The following is a 21,213-nucleotide window of genomic DNA, read 5'->3' on the forward strand; positions in this document are numbered from 1 at the left end:
GTTCCACAGGACACACTGAGGCAATTTAACAACTCATCCCTCTTAACGTACAGATCTCTTTAACTGTGGGAGTCGAAGCTACTACGATAGACAACACAAAGAATGAATTTACAATTTTTTGCAATAGAACAGATAAAGGGTGAGATGGTAAGTTAAAAAGTAGAAAAATAGTAACGATGAAAAATATAATACAAATTACATGGGATGAAACATCTTATTCTCCTGCACTCCTCATAACCCATAAAACTTTGAGAAGTATACAACTATACAACTGTGCCGAAGTGAGTGTACTAACCCCTAGAAAACTGCCACGAACACCAACAGCTTCACCTCCAATTCAGGAACACAGAAAATACGCATTTACTGACACTAAAGCAATACATGTTTAAAACTAAACATGTATTTAAATGTTAGGTAAAAGTATTTTAAATTGGCATGGGCTCAGCTGTTCACTTACATAGGAAAGCAGAACAGTATGCACTTCACGGCCTGCCCAGGCAAGGACTCTCAGAAGCCGTTCAGCCTTACACATAGCCACTCAGGGCCAGCAGGCATCTTGCTGCCGAGCCACCAGAAGGCACATATGTACAACAGTGGACAACAAAGAGATGTGAATAGACACTGGCACAAAGGAGAATACAAAACACTGGAGAAAGACTTGGGCTACACAAAGGAACCTCAGCACAGCAAGACTCAGTGGGTAAACTACTCTGACTTCTATAAAGACACAACTCCCATGGGGTCACAGACACATAACTCCCCTCCGGCAGAAGGGAAAAAGCTCTCCTACAACAAACCCACACCTTGATTCCCCTGCTCCGAGCAGCCCATACTGCAGCTATCAAATAACCAGTGGTTCCCCCAAAGCTCCTTCTCCACTCTCTCATCTCCTTCTGCTCAGAGTAAGGTGTGAAAGATGGAGAAAAGCTCAGACTTATAATACAAATTCAGTTTTAACTTCACCTTGGAGAGGTTGCCATATGTATCATAGTGGTTTGTAAAAGCTCTGACCTAAAGAAAAAAAAAACAACATGCAAACTAGACAAATTAAATTTAATTTTATTATGGAAATGAAAGTAATACCAGAAGTGACAGCAGGGTGGATGATAAGCTCACTTAGCAAGGGGATCAAATGAAGTGATGACATGTCATTATGACCTCAGGGGTTAAAGACGCAATTTTCCATCTGGCTGCATCTGGCTTTTCAAAATAAATGTTGACACCACCTGCCGAGATTTACTACAAGCTGCCTCCATAGGTCTTTGTTTAGCTTTTGGTACCAAGGTTAACATTTACTTTTCTCCCATTTCTGGCAAGTTTGGCTGAGTAACATGCTCCTTTTCTTCAAAACCCAATGAACAGTTAAAAGGACTTTACATTCCACTTAATACAATAGATCAAATTAGCAACAGTAACTTCATAAGCAGCTCAAAGAGAAACCTAGAAAGCAGGTAAAACTAGCTTTAAGATTGCAAACAGGAAGACAAAATTTTAGCTGCGCTTGCTAACATCCTGCATCGTCTAAGACTTCTAGGAATCTACTTCTCTCTTAGTAACAGGTACCTGAATTAAATTATTTTTCTGAGGAAAAAAAAGAAATCCTTAGAATTAAAGAGGTAGCTTGTACTCACCATACCCAATTGACTATTAGCCACCTGCATGTGTATTATTCAGCAGCTTAATCATTTCCAATTCCAGATACATTGTGTTTAAAATAAATCATCTTTTGCCAGCCCAGTGACACATTCACTTACTCATCTAATTTAGCCACAGCCAAACTATGATCTCAAACCAAATTTGTAATCAGCTATTGACACACTGTTGGCTATAGGTTTTTGTTTCTCCATTGAATATTTACCAGCTACCAGTGGTGTTCCTCTCCTGGCGGCTTCATCTGGAATAGGACCGTAAGCTTACTACAACTTGATATATCCATTACATTTCTGCTTGTGACAAACTTTTTTTTTTTTTTAAAAACCTACAGCTCCCAGACTTTTCTCTGCCAGTACAGGTGAGCTAAACATATTTGTTTCCTGCTGTTTTTAAAGTGCCCAGATTCTTCACTAAAAAGAACTTACAATCTGTTTTAACTGTTTAAACAAAGAGGCCCCAGCCTCCACCAGGACTTGGTTACATACCAGGGAAAGAGGAGAAGAAAAGAAAAAACCCTCCACAGATTTTGAGAGCACCCTGGGACTACAGCTACGAAAAGACAGGAGAAAACAAAGAAAGTTAATGAAGCTTGCATGGAGCAAAGAACAGCTAAGAAACAAAACAGAGAATGTACCCAGACTGATGAGACATGCAAATAACTTCACTGAGAGACCGCAACAAAAATACCTGTAAATACCTTCCCCTCCCAAAGCGTTTTCACCACAAAGGCAAGTATCTTCTTCCCCTGGAATGGAAGATGTACCACCCTGCTCTCCAGATGCCTCACTGACCTTGGGGAGCTGGGAACCCTCATCCTTGACAGACAAGTCGCCACCCATTTCTGTATCTGTTAAGGTATTTTCTGAATGACAAGTGAACTTTGCTGTTCCATTCGACATCAGGGAAAAAACAAAGTGTTCCTGTTCACTTCGCACATGCTTAACTTCAAGCACATGCTTCACTGCTAAACGGAACAGGAATGACTTAAGCGTATGCTTAAATGCTTTCCTGATTCAGACCCTAAGAATAGGAATGGCTTCTGCAGTTCCTCTTTCTCTTGTTCTCCTAATGACAGACAACTATTGTGCCATGTCATTATGACAGTAAGATAACTTAATTGCCCTCTTTCTAGAAGCTGTCAGTTCTGCTTAACTGGTACATAATGTATGCGTCTGGGAGTAAATGTGTTAATGTATCAGTCACTTATACCTACCGTACATTTTCCTCCGCTGTATTTAAAGAAAGACTTGGGTTTTATGACTGACTTGCTAGACATTATATTCATTGTTATGGGCAGCAGTGATATTACTGTCTTATGACTCATTTCTTCGTGAAAGATGCATGAAATAACTTTCTCCTTCTTCATTTACTGCACTTTTTCAACTCATTGTCAACCTGAACATGAATTTCCCCATACCTGTATTTAAGGTGTGGCCAAAAAATGCCTCCTCAAAAACGTCAGTGTAAAATGAACTGGCTGTTCCTGTAACTAATCAGGACTGATGAATCAAAGTGTTTGGAAACGCCTGTAGTTGCTTTAGAATATTTTGTGCATTGTTTTCAAATCACACAGAGAAGATTAAGAATTAACAATACCTACAACATGTAATAAGCACCTATGAACTGAGGCCTTTAATTCTCTAAGAAGTACTGGTAGGGTTACACCTAAATATACAGCCTTTGCAAGCTGGCTCGATTCTCTCATATTCCCCTTTCTGATCATGATTATTACCAAGTTCCCTCTATATTCCCTCACTGCTTCTTGTGTCTTGTGCACTTACGTTATTTTTTCTCCCATGGTCTCTTGTTAAATTGTGAACTGGAATGCAAAGACTGTTTTTTAACCATTGTTCTATGAGTCTATATGTTGTTCTATTAACAAACATGACAATAGCATTTTTTGTGTTTATATTACTAAAGCCTTCCTTTTCAGAGAAATATTACTTGCAACTCATACATGTACTTTTGTGGGCCTTCAGAGAAGGCTGTGAAGACATAAACAGTGAGGGAGAAAAAACAAAAGCTGTATGAAAAATAGAATAAGTCTGACAAGAACAATATAACGCTTAGTAAGATTTGAACACACAGCTTTATGTTCTTTTAATCCATTTCTCACCATTTTCCTACCAATACTTTTGGTTTTAAACCATTAAAGCATGCTGATACTTCTAACCAGTCTGGTTGCAAAGTTCCCAAGACTCTGGAAATAAGTAAAGCCACACTAACTCCACTGAAAGAACACACGTGAAACATGGAGTGTTGACATGTCTGGAAGTGGCAGAGCCACTGTTTCCTCTCAAGCGAAGTGGAAGCCACAGCAAGCTGCCAGGGAGAGTGAGCTGGCAAGCAACTACAGGTGCAAGAGGACACAGCACAGAGCAATTTTTGACACTTATTTGGGTGTTAATAATCAATTGTTACAAGTGCTACAGTCCATAAATCAACTGTTTCATACAGATGTAAATGTGCATCCATCTGACCAGAATTGGAAGTTGTCCATTCTATTGGAATTCTATTAGAATCTGTCTGTTGTCAATTCTGTTAGAATCTGTCAGATTCTAATTCAATCTGAACTAGGAGTTGTTATCTCCTACTGTTACCTAAGTGCTATATAAACCTTTTTATATGTATGAACGTGTATAACGTAAGATAGCAATAGAATGAGAATTCCCCAGAAGCTCTTTTTTCCCCCAAAGAAAACATTAATATATTAATGAAAATTGACATTTTTATTTAAAATGCAATTCCTCTCTCCCTTCTCCAATGATGTCACTACATAAAAAGATGCACTAAATGTCTTCACTTATGTAGTAAGAATAGCTGGATAGCCAAGGTTACTAAATGAAAAACACTGATCACATTTCCATTTACAGGAGATAGCATTTCTTTCGATTTTACTGATCCTTGTTCATAGATGAAGTATGCTAAAAACATTTCCCACATCAATAACTACTTAAGAACTTACTTGGTTTTTTGAATCCAGATGCAATAGTCTGTAATGAAGAGATCATTAAGGATGTAGGCAGGGTCATTCTCCCTAAAAATCTTGTGAATATCCAGCAGACACTTCAGAACTGCAGCTTTTCCTGGAAATAGATATTTATTTTTGTAATTCACTAGAAATCATCATAGATAATCTTTACCATCTTCTCACCTTTGAAGCTTTAATAACCATGCTATCTACAACCATCTTGTAATTTTAAGTTGATTCACAGTCTCAGAACAGCAGTAATGTGACTATGCCCATCAGTATCCACATCGACAAGGACATGGAGCCTCTGAATTCAGTAGGAATCTCTCTGTAAGAGTAAAACCCCCAAGGCATAGTCGTGGGTGTAATTCTCTACAGCTGAAGAAGCCCCCCTCCCCCAGTTTTTCTACTTCTCTGAGCTATGCCGGCCCAAACTTCAGCACAGTCATACAGTCCACAGTATTAAAAACAAAAAGCAAGCTGAAAAGTAACTTGCAAATAACAAAAAGTTATGTCCCACCATTTATCTGAAGAAAGAGGAAACCTATTTCCCTGTATGCCTACACAAATACCTGTGTTGGAAAAATAACAGGGTTGGGAACACACAGCCCACAGCAGGGTCAAGCATGCAGGAGACACAGCAATCGTGTCAGCCAATGTAAGCGTCTAACATCTAACCATTGCCTTAAATTAAGCAGAACTTTTCCTGCTTCGGTTAGTTACAGAATGATTTGGCAAACTGAGCCCCAGAAAAATTCACTTCAGGCTCAAGAAGGTGCCATTTGACACACAGTTGATAAATACAGTAAAAGATTAAAATCTTGAATGTTTTCTCATTCCACAACCAGAAATCTTTCTGTAGTCAGTTTAATTTTCTTCATATACCATCATTTATGAAGAATTTATTAATGTAACCTCCAATTAACTGGAATCTCCTCCCTTAGTTTTCTGATGGAAGTTGCTAAAGGGTTAAGTGCTGGACCACTAAAAAAAAAAAAGGAGAAAAAAAATATTTTCACTGTTTAATGGGGGGGGGGGGGAACCTGCATTCAAATGAAAACAGCCACTACTGCAAATGGAATCTAATAACCCTCTCCCAAGAGGCTGGCTCCTCCTAGGCTATGAAACCTGAACATGGATGAAATTACATTTTACAGATTGGAAAAAAAAAAAAAAAAAAAAAAGAAAGAGCGAAAAGATCAGAACTCCCCCTGCTGTTCAAGCACAAAATCACAACACTTGTTTGTTTTTTAAGTAATTGCATGCTGAAAAAATATCGACAGAGAATGAAAACGAAGGGATGTGGAAGATGGCAATAAAGAGAAAGAACATGGAGCGTAAAAAGCGATGGCAAACAGAACTGAAAAACTCCACTGGTTTGGAAGAGACAAATTGAAGAAAAGTCAGAAAAAGAAAACAAAATGCCAAATATAACTGACAAGCTTTTAGGTTATATCACCATCAATACTTGTCAAGCCAAGCTTGTCAAACTTAACTATTTTGACTAAAAAGAAGTGTGCTCTTTTACAAAGAACTGATATGTGGAATTAAAATTTCGCTAATTTTTTAATGTTCTAGCTGTCAAGCTGCCAGCCCGAACCATTTACATCATCCACTACTGTTACTCATCTGCCAACAATGTAAATTAGTGACTATAACACTAATTCTCCAGAAAAAGCAGTATTTCTTCACAGATTAAAGTTTTGGATTATAGTAGCTTAATGGGCCTCTAATCAGAGAGGCTGCAAATCCAGCCAGACTTTAAATAGAGAACCCTACGTACAGGCAAACACACGGAGCTCAGCAAACTACCAAACTTCTGCTTTCATAATATGAATCTTATACACGTACCTCATAAACAAGAAGTCTTATACAACACTGTATTTAACTCCTTACCACAGAAATCAAAAATAAGAGCTGAAGAGTAAACACAATTTAAGCTTTAATGTAGGATATTCCATAACACAGAGATGATTTTTGGCCTTTTTCTGTGAAATTCCACACTGTTAGGTTCTGTCTTTGGATATCTACTTCAGTCTTCAGTAGACATCTGGTCTTAACTTGCAGGCTGTGGCTTTGTATTCAGTAGTATTATTACTTACACTGGCTTAAGTACTCATTTGCCTCCTTCTCCACAGCTTTTTGATGTGCCAGTGCAAGTATTCGTGAAACCATACAGTGAACTGGATCAGAGAACTGATGAAGCCAAAAGATGAACAGACCAGGGGATTTCTGGACAGCTATGTCAGTTCAACTCACTGAAAGATGAGGCAAAAGCAAACCTCGCTGAAAGGTCAGTCAAAGCAAACCTCAAATGTGCTAGTTCTAAAAGTCTTACTTCTTTTGTAGCCCTAGACTTGTCATTTATTAAAATGCACCGTATACTGGAGTTAAGCAAGCCATGGAATAGCAGATGAAGACATCCCAAGGATAACCAGTTTCATTTTCTTCACATAGCTTAGAGAGGCAAGCTCTTTTAAGTTCAAGGGTGAAGAAGAAAAATTGCCTATTTTAAAAAACAGCAATGAACGTTTAAGAGCAGGCACAAAAAAAACTTTGATAATAACCTCAGGAAAATATGAATGATTTATTTCTAAGTGAGTTTGTGCGTATCTTCTGTGTAAAGTTACAGCTCTGCATTATACCAATCAATAAATACATTGCCTTTTATGTACAAATTATTCTAAAAGCCAACTAGTTACAAATAAAAGCACAAATAAAAAGTTTCCAATTTCTGTAACAGAATAAAAAATATTTGATCTAAGCTATTAAGATTTAAGATGTAGAACTTAAAAATATATGATTTAGGGCAGACTCTAATACCCTCTATTTTTTGGTCTGAAGATCTGTGTTAGAGGTAAAGGAGGATATCAACCAACTTGAAACGGGGATATATTGCAAGATGGGATATCAAATCTAAGTACTGACCCATGGGTTTTCTGAGGTGGTTTTCTTTTCCTGCCATTACGTCCCTACATTGCTGTTGGGGAGAAGACGAGTGGCAACTTCACAGGAGAAGCAGCAGAGTAGCTGCGCAGACAAGGCAAAAATCATAAAAGTCAAAGCATATGTCTGCAGATCACTGGATTCTTCTGGAGTTCATTGCTATGTGATCTGGATTCTTCTGGAGTTCATTGCTATGAACTGGTAGACGACAGCCCACAACTTTAATGCTACAGTTTCAGAAATCCAGTTCTCTTTCAACAGATTAGTTCAAAAAAGGATACAATTTGACCCCAGCTCCGAATCTGCCATTCGATATAACAACCTATGATTTTACACAGCATGAAATTCTACCAGCTTTCATACTGAATATTTGGAAGCAAAATAAATTAGTAGTCCAATCATTCTATTTTACATAGTTATTTTTCCTGCAGACTTCTTTATGTTTTTCCACATTTTAAAGAAGGAGGAGCACTCATCTAAAAAGACAAACTGAACTTCACTGTCTCATTAAAAAGTGAGAACAGCAGTTCTAAACAGATCCTAAATAGCTTAAAAATGCAGTACCCTGTACCTTGAAAGTGACCCACCAACACAGCACTAGTATTTTTAAAGTCAAGCTACATAACTTGAGGCATAATAATCCAGTCCCATCAGAGTTCTTTACTATTTTTAAATATTTACTGTGTTTATTATTATTACTGAAACATTGTATTATACTATGTCCCAACTTCCGTTACCAGCATCCTGAAAGAAAGCTCAAGTCAGGACAAGGTCAACTCAAAAGTTAAATACCAGTCCTCTTGCAGCTACATGAAAAGCAATAGTTTGCAGTACTATTTAATTGAATTCATTATCTGTTACTTGGCAGTCATTTTTACCTATGTTCATCACACATGTACTGCAATACATTGCCAAACCGGTAATCCATCATTTCCAGTAAACAAAGAGGGCAACAGAGTATTTAATGCTATCTATAACTACTATGCTTTGCGCATTGCATAGTTTGCTAAGTATTTTGTAAAACAGAAATTTCTCAAAAAGCATGGCTCAACTTCCATTGAAGTTGGAAGGAAGAAACATTTTCACTCAACAAATGTGCCTCAGCAGTATGAGCATTATCTACAAACCCATTTATTTTAAGAATAGACACACACTTTTTTTTTCTTCACCCAGCTTCTGATTATAGACAGTAACACATCAATTTTTTATCTTTCCCAATTCTTTGGTAGTTGGCTATTTTAAAAACTTAGCACTTTTCAGACTATGCACACGCCATAATGGTGACAACTAATTTGATACACCATCCCCAGAACTTCCAGAAGTTAACATTAATCACCATTACTTTTATCACTGCACTGCTAACTTGCTAATGCCCTTCCCAACAGATTTATGTCCACATGAAGGAAGTAATATATTTGCGTCTGCTTCCCAGACATCACCTGGAGTTTATCAGGGCTTATACTCAAGATAGTGTCCTCCTCTCTACTATGAGCAACTCCAGTTTCAATGAGCACACATTCTCTTTTCTTGAAGCTTGCACGTGCCTTTTCAGCATCCTGAAGGATCCAAAGCCAGCTCTGCAGAGGAGCAGGTTGCCCCATCCTGCACTGTTTCCCAGGCAACCAGCACAGCACAGACATGCAGAGAATGGAGCCAGACCTGCTGCATTTAACTTCTTCCACTGCTTCTAAACCATTCCAACCAGCAACTAAATCAAGTTGAACTTCTTTTAAAGCTGATGGCAGTAACTTTTATGCAAATGACTGAGGTCAGAACAAACAAGGCTAGCCTATCTCCCCTGTCAGTAGAGAATGAGTTAGCACACCCAAACTATTTCCCCAGAGAAGATGGGGACTTTGCTGTTGGAGCAAGACCATGGTGGGTGACACAAAGAGACCATGACGATAAGCACTACGGGGCCACTGTGTTTCGGAAACAGAGGAGGAGGCGGCAACAGCAGCCACACGTCCAGCGTAGGAGGATGGAGCAGGAAACCTGACCCAAGTATTGTTAGCTCCCCTACCAAACTACTGAAAATATTTTGTTGGATCATTGAATGTTCACTCCAATATATTTTTCCATCATAACATTAAAAGAAAAGCAAACAGCTTACCTCTCATGGACTATCCTCTTAAGAAAAAAAAAATCTAAAAGGCTGGAAGCACTGTGTGATTTCACTTTTGTTATCAGAATTTTTTTTTTCCCACACTTATGAACAGCAGCATAAGCCAGTGGAGATAAGCGAAGAAGGACAGCACATATCTTCCCCTCAAAACTTCACTACTCAACTGTTATAATGTAAATGGTACTTTGAATCATCAATAGTTTTTGGCAGTAGTAGAGATTAGTATTGCCATTTGCGTTTTTTTCTTTTTTTTTAATCCTGCAACACACAAGCACTGAAAATAAACCACCAAAGTGCTGCTTCTCAGTGATTCTTCTGTCCAAAAAACCATAAATAACCAAACACAATGCTTATTTTTGAAAGTAGTAAGTCACAATAAATAGAAAAGTTCCAAGTAACTTTAACAACCCAAGATATAAACATGATTGTGTACAACCACACAACTGAAGCTGGAATAATCACAGGTTTGAAAACTTGTACTGTTACATGAAAGCTGTCTGGGATGAATAGGGAATATAAAAAGAATATCGCTGCTGAAAGAATAATTTGCAGTCATTAAGATGATGACAGCTCTACTCCTGAAAGAGAAACAAAACAAAGCTACAAATATGTAGTGCGTAGTCAGTTCTTCAGTTTTAAATAATTTTTTTTTAATATTATTTATTTTTCAACAGAATGGTTTTCATGGTATTCACTGCTTGGTTTTTTTTATGAACAACTCTACTTGGCTGTTATTTAGAACTGTCTTATTTTCCTAATAACAAGCAGAGAACTAAGATAACATACAGAGGTCAGAGATGATGCAAAACCAGTTTTGATGCTGATATAAATTCATGATTTCTGTTCCCAGACTACATTGGACTTAACAGAGTCATCTCGACCATTTTGCCTTAATCCTACAAAGAACTGTAACACTGAATGTGAACCACAAAACTACCCCTTGCCCTTCAAAGCATGATTCTGCATGTTAATACTAAACTGGCACACACAATGGGACAGTTTAAAGAATAAATATGGCTAGATGTCAAATACAGTTATTCAAAACAGGACAAAAGAAAGTAATTAATGGACTGGTTCAGTTAAAAGAAATAAAAAAAACAACAAAAAAAAAACAACGGACGTAACAACATAAGATCTAATTCTAGAAAAAGAAACTGGCAAGGAGAGCAGGAATTCAACATTAGGGAAAACTTCCTTTCTGTCAAAATCCTAACATCACTGACAAGGGTTAAATTAAAATAACAGTTCTTCTAAACAGTAAATCATGCAGGGAAACTTCCCAGATTTACAACTGCAAAACCATGATGAGCAGAACTTAATCAAACAGAACAGCTGGAACAACTGAAGATGATGATGCTTTAAAAGCTTCCCTTAGATAGAGATAAATCATGGAAGTTATCAGAAATCCTTCCAATCTTTTTTAACAGGGTAATTAAATAACACAATGAACAACATAAAACAACAGGACTGCTGCTATACTTGTAACAATAAGTGATCCTGGTTTGAAATAAAAATTTTAGACACCTTTGGAATAGGGTCTAAAAAAAATTATAGTATCTAACCTACCATAACAAAGGCTCCATTAAAACTTTCTTTTCCAACTGAAAAAATCTCTTTACAGACAAACACAGTAAGAGGAAAATAATTTAAAGACCTTTTCCCTGGAGCTTTATAAATAACAGTTGGACTATCCTGTTTTATGAAGATACAAGATCTGATCAAAGATTTTTCTAAGGGTAAGACATTTGTAACATTACTTTTGTATAAGTTTTCTGGCATGAATAACATAGCTGAATTTACACCACAACTGCCTATATTGTCTGCTGGGTAATAAGTGAGTTGCTTCAAGGGTTTTTTCCTGGTAAGGACACTAATTTTGTTCTCTTCTCTCCCCACCCCCATTTTCACAAAACCACAAGATGTCCAGAAATCTATCCAGTATCTACCAAATTTGGGTGAAACTCACCAAAGGATTCAAAAGTTATTTAACAAAACAGACATACAAGCAACATGGCTATGCAGGCATCACTTCCAATCACTAAAAAACTCACCTAGTTGCAGTATCATGACTGTATCATTGAAGGCACGTGTCACTAATCCAAAATGTCTGTGTAAGGGATAGCATAACACTCTTCTTCCAAAAGATACCACGACGTCATGAATGCTAGTGAAACTCTGTGTGCATCAGTGAGAAATCTGAATTAGACGGTGTGCTTTTCCATACGAAGAAATTACGGTTTTATTTGTTTGTTTGTTCTCCTTTAAGGAAAATTCATAGCAGAATAGAAAAAAAAACCCACATTTTTATATATTATGCATCTAAAAATCTGTATTTTAATAGATATGGAAATCAAGATGTTAAATAGAAACAAGACACTGAACATTTAGTTTGCATGGCAGGATAACAGAAGTTCTATACGTTTTAGTGGTTTTGAATTCAAAAAAAGAATGTAGAGAACATTAGAATAAAACATCTAACTCAAGACTTTGCCATTCTTTAGATTAAAGCAATAAATTACATCTGTCCCACATTATTATATATATTAAGGGGAAGCTATAAAAAGCCTTTTAAGAATAAAGAAAAATTAAAACCACATGATATTAACAAAATACATGTGTACATGTAAGATCTTTAAAAATGATACATGACTCTGCCTTTCATGAAAATTATAGATATTCCAGACAGGGATAAATATATCTGCCTAGGGAAAGCAGTTCATTGTCCTCCTTTATAAGTGAGGAAGACCTCTCATTTACTCAGGCCAGAGGCATTAATGAGTTATTAAAGACTTTCTTAAGAGAGTGATTTCCTTTCCAGCTTTCGCTTTTCAAGACAAAATATTCCATTTATGAATTCAAGTACAAATACCTATTTCATCTTGAACTCTCAATTAATTAAAATTAATAAAAATGCTTTGCTGACAGCCAGCACTTTTTTCGCATTATACGACTGCCTCAACCCATTTTTCATTTTAATAGATCACAGGTAAGCATTTAAATAATTTATGTTTTGTTATTTAATATTTAGAGCCTAAGGTGTGTACATGTCACACACAGCAAAATGGCAGTCAGTTCAAACAAACCATAGCTGAGGCAGTTTTGTTTACAGATTGATGAAAACACCCGCCTCTACATGGTTTGTACAACACATATAGTTATTAACAGCTTGGTGCCAGGAGACTGAATTTTCTGGGTGTGAAATATACTGTTGGCACAGGCTGCGCCAAGAACTGCTACATTATAGGATAAGCACATGCAGAGAACTCCTTCGCTATGGATATGGATCTGAGAAAAAAATATCAGAGTTAAGGCAATCACTGCATTTTAACTGCACTCCTTTGTGACTTGCTCCTGCAGATTATCCAATTGGAAACAAATTAAAACTAACAGATCTAGAAAACCAGTTGTCACAGAAGAAGTTATGACTTAATATACATTTGTCACTACTAGAAACATTTGAAGGACTGAACCCAAAAGTCACGTCAAATTTCATTTTTGATCCTGCAAACTGAGACTTGGCTCAGTAATTGCAGAAACGAGGACAGGACAGTCCTTTCTAGCTTGCTGCCGTCATAAGAAATAATGGATTAAAGGCCAGGTTAAGTCCCTTGCACTTCCAGCTCTGTAACAACTTAATTACACAGGCCTGTGTGCTTTCAGTAAACAATCTGAAAGAGCAAAGAATAGAATTCAGTTTGTTTCCTCTAATCTATGTTAGTTTCAAAGGGCTAGCAGCAACTAAATAAATACGGATGTGACAAAAACACTGAAAAGAGGGGAGTGGGTAAAGCAACACATGCCCACTAAACTCTGCAAGAAACCTGAGAGTATTCAGCGTGTGTCTGAAAGATCACACAATCAGTAAAGCCTTAATGAAATAACAGTTCTACACCTAGAGAACTGAGGTCTTTTTGCTACAAGAATATGGAATTCACCTTCTCCACAAAAGGTGGAAAAAAAAATAATAATCCAACACCTTTTGATTGAATTCCAAGAGCTTTTCCTATTTGGTTTGCATTTACTTCTGGGCTTCCCAGTTCCACTCTCCAGTGTATTCTGAAGACACACAGCAGAATGGAGGAGAAGCCAGAAGCCACCTGATTTGCAGCCAAGAAAAAGAGCAAGCTAGAAGTGAAGAAAGACTCTGCAGTCAAAACCCCCAAAAGTGAACAATAAGCTGCTTTATTAAGGTCTGCCATCTCCAAAAGTTATTAAAACACATATCTGAGGTAGGACTTAAAGGACACAAGAACACTAAGAAATTACATTCCCTGCTTTTTATGCCCTTTATGCCCTTTCTATTTTAACATGCTTTAGCCAATTAAATGGGAAGATATCTACAACTTCTGATCAAGGAGCTGGAAGGCCCTGTTTTCTTGCCCTAAGCATGGAGTTGCACACGCATATGTGGACATATGTGAGGAATAATTACAGTTACTTCCTAAATAAAGGTCAGGACTTGCGAATCAAGCCCAGGAGCTAGGGACAGTGTGTACATGCGCAGCTTTTTCATAGAGCCTATCCTTAGCTTTTCCAGAATGGGCCAGAAGGCAGCCCAGCACCCAGGCAGATGAGGTCATATTCCTCCTGCCTCTTGAGGCTTCCGGTAGCTGGGAACCCAGAAGCCACAATCAATTTCTTGTAACATTTATTAAAAAGAGGATATACATTTAATTCACCTTCAATACTGAAACAGTAAGCTTTCCACAAAAGCAACATACAATACCAAAACCAAATAAAATGGCAAACACACAATGCAAAACTTAAGTTTTAACTTACCTCCAGCCAGCACAATGTTGCACTCAGTTTCCTGATGTTCCAGGCTGATTCAACCTGATTTTAAGAGGAGGCCATAAAACAAGTATTATCTAATTCAACATTCAAGACTGCTGGCAAACTGTCTAAGATAACATTCTGGCAGCAATTTAAGAACCTTTGTGAAGACGAAGTAGTAATTATATTATGTGCATTGAAATGGCCACAGGACAGCATTAAAAATTATATTGCAATGCAGATGTTAAATAACTGGTTTCCGTATTGGGAATATCTAGCTCATGCACAAAGCCTTCAAAATACAACAGCGATCACAGAAAAATGATATTTTAGTGGAATTCTGTCCCTTTCACCAAGCAACAGAAACTCGAATCAACAAAGCTCAAGCTGAAATGCCTTGTTTCGCAAAAACAGCTCAAGACTTTTGGCTTTCAGAGAGGGTCCTAAAGCCAGGAGTACATGTAAAATGTCATTATTCTTAAAATGTGACAGATTCATAGTATTTGTGTGGTAGTTTGGTCTAGTGGGATGATTAGGGCAAAAAGCCAGGAAGCCTTGATCTAGAATCCTGGCTCTAGTAAAGAGCTGTGTGGCCTGAATGTCTTGGGTTTCCTATTAAAAAGGGGAAAAAAAAAAAAAAAGGAAAAAACCCACAGTGTGCTTTCCACATATACCATATGGCTATTGCAAAGATCAGAAGTTGTGATCCTCATATATTTGCAATTTTGTGCAACACTAACACAGAGTACAACAACCATCCTATGTCATTCTGTTGAATATGCAGGTCTGGATGTTTCTGCCTGACATTCTAAAATCCATGCCTTGCAATTCAGTCTGATTAAGACAGAATGGTTTGGATTACATGTTACAATATTTTGATTAAAAGCCTTAAGAAAACATCTCATTGGTTAATATCAGCAGAGGAGATACTAGGCACAAAGTTGTATCTGGGAAGAAAGTCCATTTCGACAAGGCAAGCTACCCACAGAACAGCATGGAATCCATTCTAAACTTCTGCTATCTTCTTAATTCTCTATATCCTGTTAAAAGCCTAGGATACAGCACACAAAATAAAGCTGGCTGCTGCTTGAGTAAGAGATGGGCAAACATCAGAATCCTGAAAATGGAAACACACCTTTCTACTTCCCTCCAGTGTCTGAATACTAGAAAAAGAAAACTCTGCATTAGGATTTTTTTTTTTTTTTAAATGTGTGTCAATTTTAAAAATTTTAAATGCCTCACTCTAGTTTCCAGAATGCCTCAGGAAACACAGTGCATAAGTTTTAAAACTCAGTGCATAAGCTTTAAAAAAAAAACCAAACAACCAACACCACCAAAAAACCTAAAAAAATCAGTTTTGTTAAAGGCATATAAAGGTAGCCTATATAAAACACTAAACGCATAGCTTCAGCCCTACAAACTTGACGATTTCCCATGCTTTTTCAGAATCCAAATCAGTAGTGGTGTTACTACAAACATTATAGCACTGTCAAAAAAAACAGAAGGAAGAAGCATCAATATAAAAGAACAATTATTTTGTGAAATATGCATTTACATAAATCAAGACATCACAATACAATACAAATCAGAAACAAACAGAACTGTTTGGAGTCTCCTGCAACTCCACTTCTCTCCTACAGCTAAAATGCTGCTCCAGAGGAATGGAAATATTTAGAAGTCACATTAATCCCCACACGCACCCCAAAAGTTCAATCTAGAGATATAGTCTTCCATTTTAACTTACTCAATTATATATTTTTAATGCTTGGAAGTAAGTTCACTTTAAATGGCGAGTTTCCTAAATGACAGTATAGGGTCCAGCACTAGGTTCCTAAAACATACGAAATTTTTCTATTTTTATTTTTTTTTTAAACTTACATTCTTGTCTCCTTCATTGACACAGATTTCATAGCAGTATGCCAGAAGGATATCAATTAAACCAAGATATACATGATGACGGCTTCTTTTATCCAGAAGATAAGATTTATTTGTGAGCTTTCTCAGCTGCTCTTTCTCTTCCTCAGAGAAGACAACTATAAAAAGTAAAAAGATAATTGATTATGAATTTAAAAGGTGGCACATTCATTTTAATAGGTGGTAATACTACTTCCAATGGTCTCTTTAAAAAGTGTATAACTAATCACTAGTCACTCATCACTCAAGAAAAAGACTAAATCATTCTTACTTTCATTTTTAACTTTCATTACATTCTGAAATATTCCTTTCAAAGTCAAGTTCCGGCCCTGCAATGTATTTACTGTATGTACACACTGGCAAGTTTGAATCCCTCTGAAAATGCCAAGGTTGCATGGGTATCTTATACAGAGATAAATGCACAATCAGGATCAGAGTAAAGTGAAGTTTATTAAGTCCACATTGTACAGAATAAAAATACAAATGCAGGATAAAAAAACAAATGTATTTTCTTATTGTAGAAAAGGGTAAGAACTAAAGAAACAGGAAAGGAAAAAAAAGCAAAGGTACATTTTGTATTTCCAAGCCTCATCAATTTTGACTCGCGACGTAGGCATGATTTAGGAGCTTGTTTTATGCTGTCTGATAACATCCTTCCAGTGTGTGAGGAAGATCAAAGAAAGATCAAAATCCTGTCCCCACTGATGAAAGCTGCATTTCCTTCCAAAGAGTTACAGTATCCACCATTTAGGACCATCATATTTTGCTTATCTTCAGCGTACCTCATTTAGCTAAGAATGTCTATACTGAGCCAACCAAAACAATCTCCTCGCCCAGTACCATCTCTTTGGGATGCATAAGGAAGATGACAACAACAACATAGCAGGCATGCTTCAATAATGCATCGAAGCATTTCTCTAGGAAACAGCGGTATAGACGTGGATAGCTAAGATTGAATATTGAATGGTAACCCTTATCGAGAGTACTTAAAACACTTCAGAAACGATGGCAGTTTGCCTTGAAATAACAGTAGAGATTAAGTAGATAGCTGACTAGAAGCTGTCTCTGTACAAACTCAAAAGTAAATCAAGAGGCCATTTAGTACAATTACAACAGCCAGAAGCCAGAGCTAAGCGATTTTCATCCAGGCTGCGCAGAGCGCAGGCCTTCCACATCAACAGGCTCTGATTTACTGAATAGGACAGATGTAGTGAGCATGTTTTGGTCACACCACAGAAGAAAGTTACAGGCACAAGGTGACTTGACAAGAGAAAGCAGTGTTACTAGCTCGACAGCTGATGCTTTATTGCATTAAGGAAGTCCCACGCAGTGATTTGTTCAAGCACCAGTAACACTGGAACCAGCATTAGACTTGTTCCTGTCCTGTTACACTTTCAAAACAAGCCCTAAGTGCCAGGGGTAGATACATGATGTACCCCTTAACTCACTGAATTGTAATTATTTATCTGGGGGGAGCAGGGAGCAAACTCAAAACCTTACAATTAATATCAAAATGTCTCTTCAATTATTCTTTTACCACCCCCTTGTTTGAGTCACTATGTTCTGGCATACTTAGCTGGGGGCAGAGAAAAGCTGTACAAACTTAAAAGTGTAAAACAATTAATGATTACCACACTGAGATGAGGCAGGCACCTGGGAAGGATCAGCCTTTGGGGCTCCCCAAGACAGATTCCTGAATATTGCTGAGCTGCCATCTTCCACCAGCACTAAAGACTTGACCTGATAACCCAGCAATTCTTGCCCCAACTTGATTCACTGTTTTTCCAATTTAGGATTTTATATCTTACACATTGGTATTTCCTATGTAATCCTTGAGCTACAAATGATCCTGTCTCAACAATCCTACCTGCAATTTTACTGCTCGTATTTTTCTGCAGAGTTTCTCACACTTCTTCCTTAGCAGCAAGAGACAAGGTTACGCAGCTGGGCATAATCCATAATCCAGAGCCCTGGACCCTTGGAACACAGGCAGCTAAACCGCCGGGGGGAGCATACAGCACAGGTTACAGAAAGAAAAGGTTACAACTCCTAGTAAACCATGCCCCTTTTTACACTCTTCGCCCATTTTTCTATCATAAGGATGAAGATTGCAAATGTGCTTATAGATGTTCCTCCTCAAACACTGCTCATCATCATTTTACACAATCTGCCTATAAAACATGTGGTCTTCTTTATCCCAGGAGTTTTCTACAAGCCTTCTAATTTTATGACATGTTTTGAAACAAATGTTTGTGATGCCAAAGGCGTGTACATATGCACACACCTCATCCTGAGACATAAAATTACAAATTAGGAAAACCATTTTTGAATGTTTCATCTTTATGAACTTTTTTAATGTTTCTATCAGCTTCACAACCATGAAATATTTGATTTAAATTCCTATGGAAACTTCTTGATGAGCTAAACATTTCTTTGGAGTCAAGCCAGTCTCGATTTATTTACAAGCTCCCACGAAAAGAAATTCCAGCTTTTATCTCATCTTGAGAAAGCCAATCTCTTCCACTTGCTATGACCTAGTACAAAGTGACAATTTAGCAAGACTATGGCAGTTTTAATTCTGTTTTTTTTCCTGTTAATGCAATGCAGTTCAATATTACTCCTTAAATCAGAAATATAGACGATACAAGGAAATTTGCTGATAGAATATAGATATAAGTTCTTAAATTGCATTGATTCTTCAGTGAGTCACCTCTATCATTCATATTAAAATTATCCATAAAACCATATGTGCAACGTTGTAGCACATTTGAAAAAAAATTAGTTTCTGAAAAACATAACATGGAAGCACTTCGTAAGTTGCTACAGTAGGGTGGATTTAACGAGGTATCACAACAGGGTGTTTACAGTTAGAAGGTCCAATTGGAAGAAAAAAGGCATTCCAATTTCAGCTAGCTTTCACTAAAAAACCCTCTCCTGGAGTACAGCACAATTTGTTATAAAGTCATACACAAGTGGCACTTTTGCCCTGAAGAGAAGCACAAAAGAGAAGAGGTAAAACTGAAGCTAAAGAAGAAAAAGAAATCCTGAAAAGCATACAGCCAGAAGTTTGCTAGCAAAGACTACGAGAGCAGATCAGATTCTTAAAGCTTAAAATCACTTTTGATGACTACAGTAATACAGAATTTTGTTACATATAAACTAAATAATTCCTTCAAATCACCTGGGAATTCATCAAAGACAGAATACCTGTTCTGGTGGATGCAAAACAGTTATGCCAGCACTCTCAGATTTCCAGGTGCACCTCGATGTGCTTGCTACAGTTATCAGTCAAGATGCACACATATCAGAAATGCAACTGTTCTTCTTCAGAAACTCATATGCAGTACTGGATCCACTACTGATCTACTCTTCTCAATCAGTGACTACAACATGAAGTTTGGTTTTGTCTCACAGCTGATCAAAAATCATGGGAGATAAGAAACAGTCCAACACTCAGAGCAAAAAAAAAAAATTTACTTTTTCAAGTTTTACTAACAAGTGTTTGTTAGATTCCCTAAAACCCACATGCTAGAGGAACACGTAAATGTGAACCATACTTACCTTCTAAGTAGAAAGCAAAGAAACTCCTAGTGAAGTTCATGAAACGTACGAGAGAAAAGTTTTCTTCCTCTAAAATGCAAACTCTCTGAAGCACCATAACATACACAACTGGATCATAAACACAGAAAATACAAGTCTAGTAGACAATTCCCAAAGGTAAATGTTACAAGATGTTCCTTAACCCACTGCAAAGTGCCAGGTGTTCTAAATAAAATTTCTCTCCCTGGAGAAAATACTTCCAATTTTACAGACAAATATCTATCCATTCCTTAAAGTTTTTTGAAAAATAAATTATTCACGCCTGAAACTCATTGTGAACGCATCAAACCCACCACCTACTTTGTTCTCCTAATTCAAAAATACAAGTTCATAGTATAAGATTAACAGAACAAGTAAAATTGTAATTACATTTTATTTATTAAGCCTGTACTTTGTACACTTATGTCACCAATGTTTATATAACAATACCTGTACAATAATTAATATCTAATGCATCTGCTGCTACTTACCAAGTACTAAATTTGCAAGTTTTCCTTAAGTTTGATTTTAAAATGTTTTGTACATTTGTCAGTGCCAAACCCATGCTTCTTATAGCCACAGTATAACTCTGTATTAATATAGGCATGTCTAAAGGAATCAGAAAAATTAATCTCCCATACGAAGTTACTGTTGGACAGTACTACAGAGACTGCCTTACTTTTTAATCATCTCCTTTACTTATTTTAAATCAGCCATTCCTCATGTTAAAATAAACATATTTCAAATTGCTCTTCAGTACCCAACTGTCAGTAAAGTACAGCTTAATGTCTAAAGGGGAGGATGAGGTCTGACAGCTAGATGGTGTTTTGTTACGGTCTTACTCATATTTCACACTGATATCACATCACTTAGATCAAGCCAGTGTAAGATCTGTAGCTCAGAACCAGTGTGATACTTATTATTCTAAATGTGTTAGGGGTACTTAGATAAAATGTGCTATCTCGACAGATAGCCAACTCGTGGTCAGACTGAGAGAATCACAGAGAAGTATAGGCCAGGAAGGACCTCTGATAATCAGCTGGTCTAATCTTCTGGTGAAAGCAGAGCCTTGGCTTATGGTCCTGTCAAGCCAAGTCTTGAATTCCACAGCTATCTTGAAGGAAAATAACTGAACAGAACTGATTCCCTCCCGCCCGCTTTTTTTTTTTAATGTTAATTAAAATATTATGCTATAATATTAAGCTTCTTAAATGTGTACTTCTATCCCTGTAAGTAAAAGAATCAGCAACAC

General features: G+C 37.1%; 1 protein-coding gene across 2 annotated transcripts in view; it reads right to left on the reverse strand.

Annotated features, from left to right (window-relative positions):
* The window catches only part of SHQ1 (SHQ1, H/ACA ribonucleoprotein assembly factor), a 54,302-nt gene that overhangs the window by 18,877 nt on the left and 14,212 nt on the right, over positions 1–21,213 (reverse strand). For both annotated transcript variants that reach the window (XM_074602793.1, XM_074602794.1), the window contains 4 exons: positions 16,347–16,501; positions 14,475–14,528; positions 11,747–11,870; positions 4,619–4,739 (listed from right to left, as the gene is read on the reverse strand). In XM_074602793.1, the coding sequence (XP_074458894.1) occupies positions 4,619–4,739; positions 11,747–11,870; positions 14,475–14,528; positions 16,347–16,501 (454 nt within the window). The remainder of the gene's footprint in view (positions 1–4,618; positions 4,740–11,746; positions 11,871–14,474; positions 14,529–16,346; positions 16,502–21,213) is intronic.

Source organism: Larus michahellis, chromosome 10 (assembly GCF_964199755.1).
Source record: "Larus michahellis chromosome 10, bLarMic1.1, whole genome shotgun sequence".
Taxonomy (NCBI): Eukaryota; Metazoa; Chordata; class Aves; order Charadriiformes; family Laridae; genus Larus; species Larus michahellis.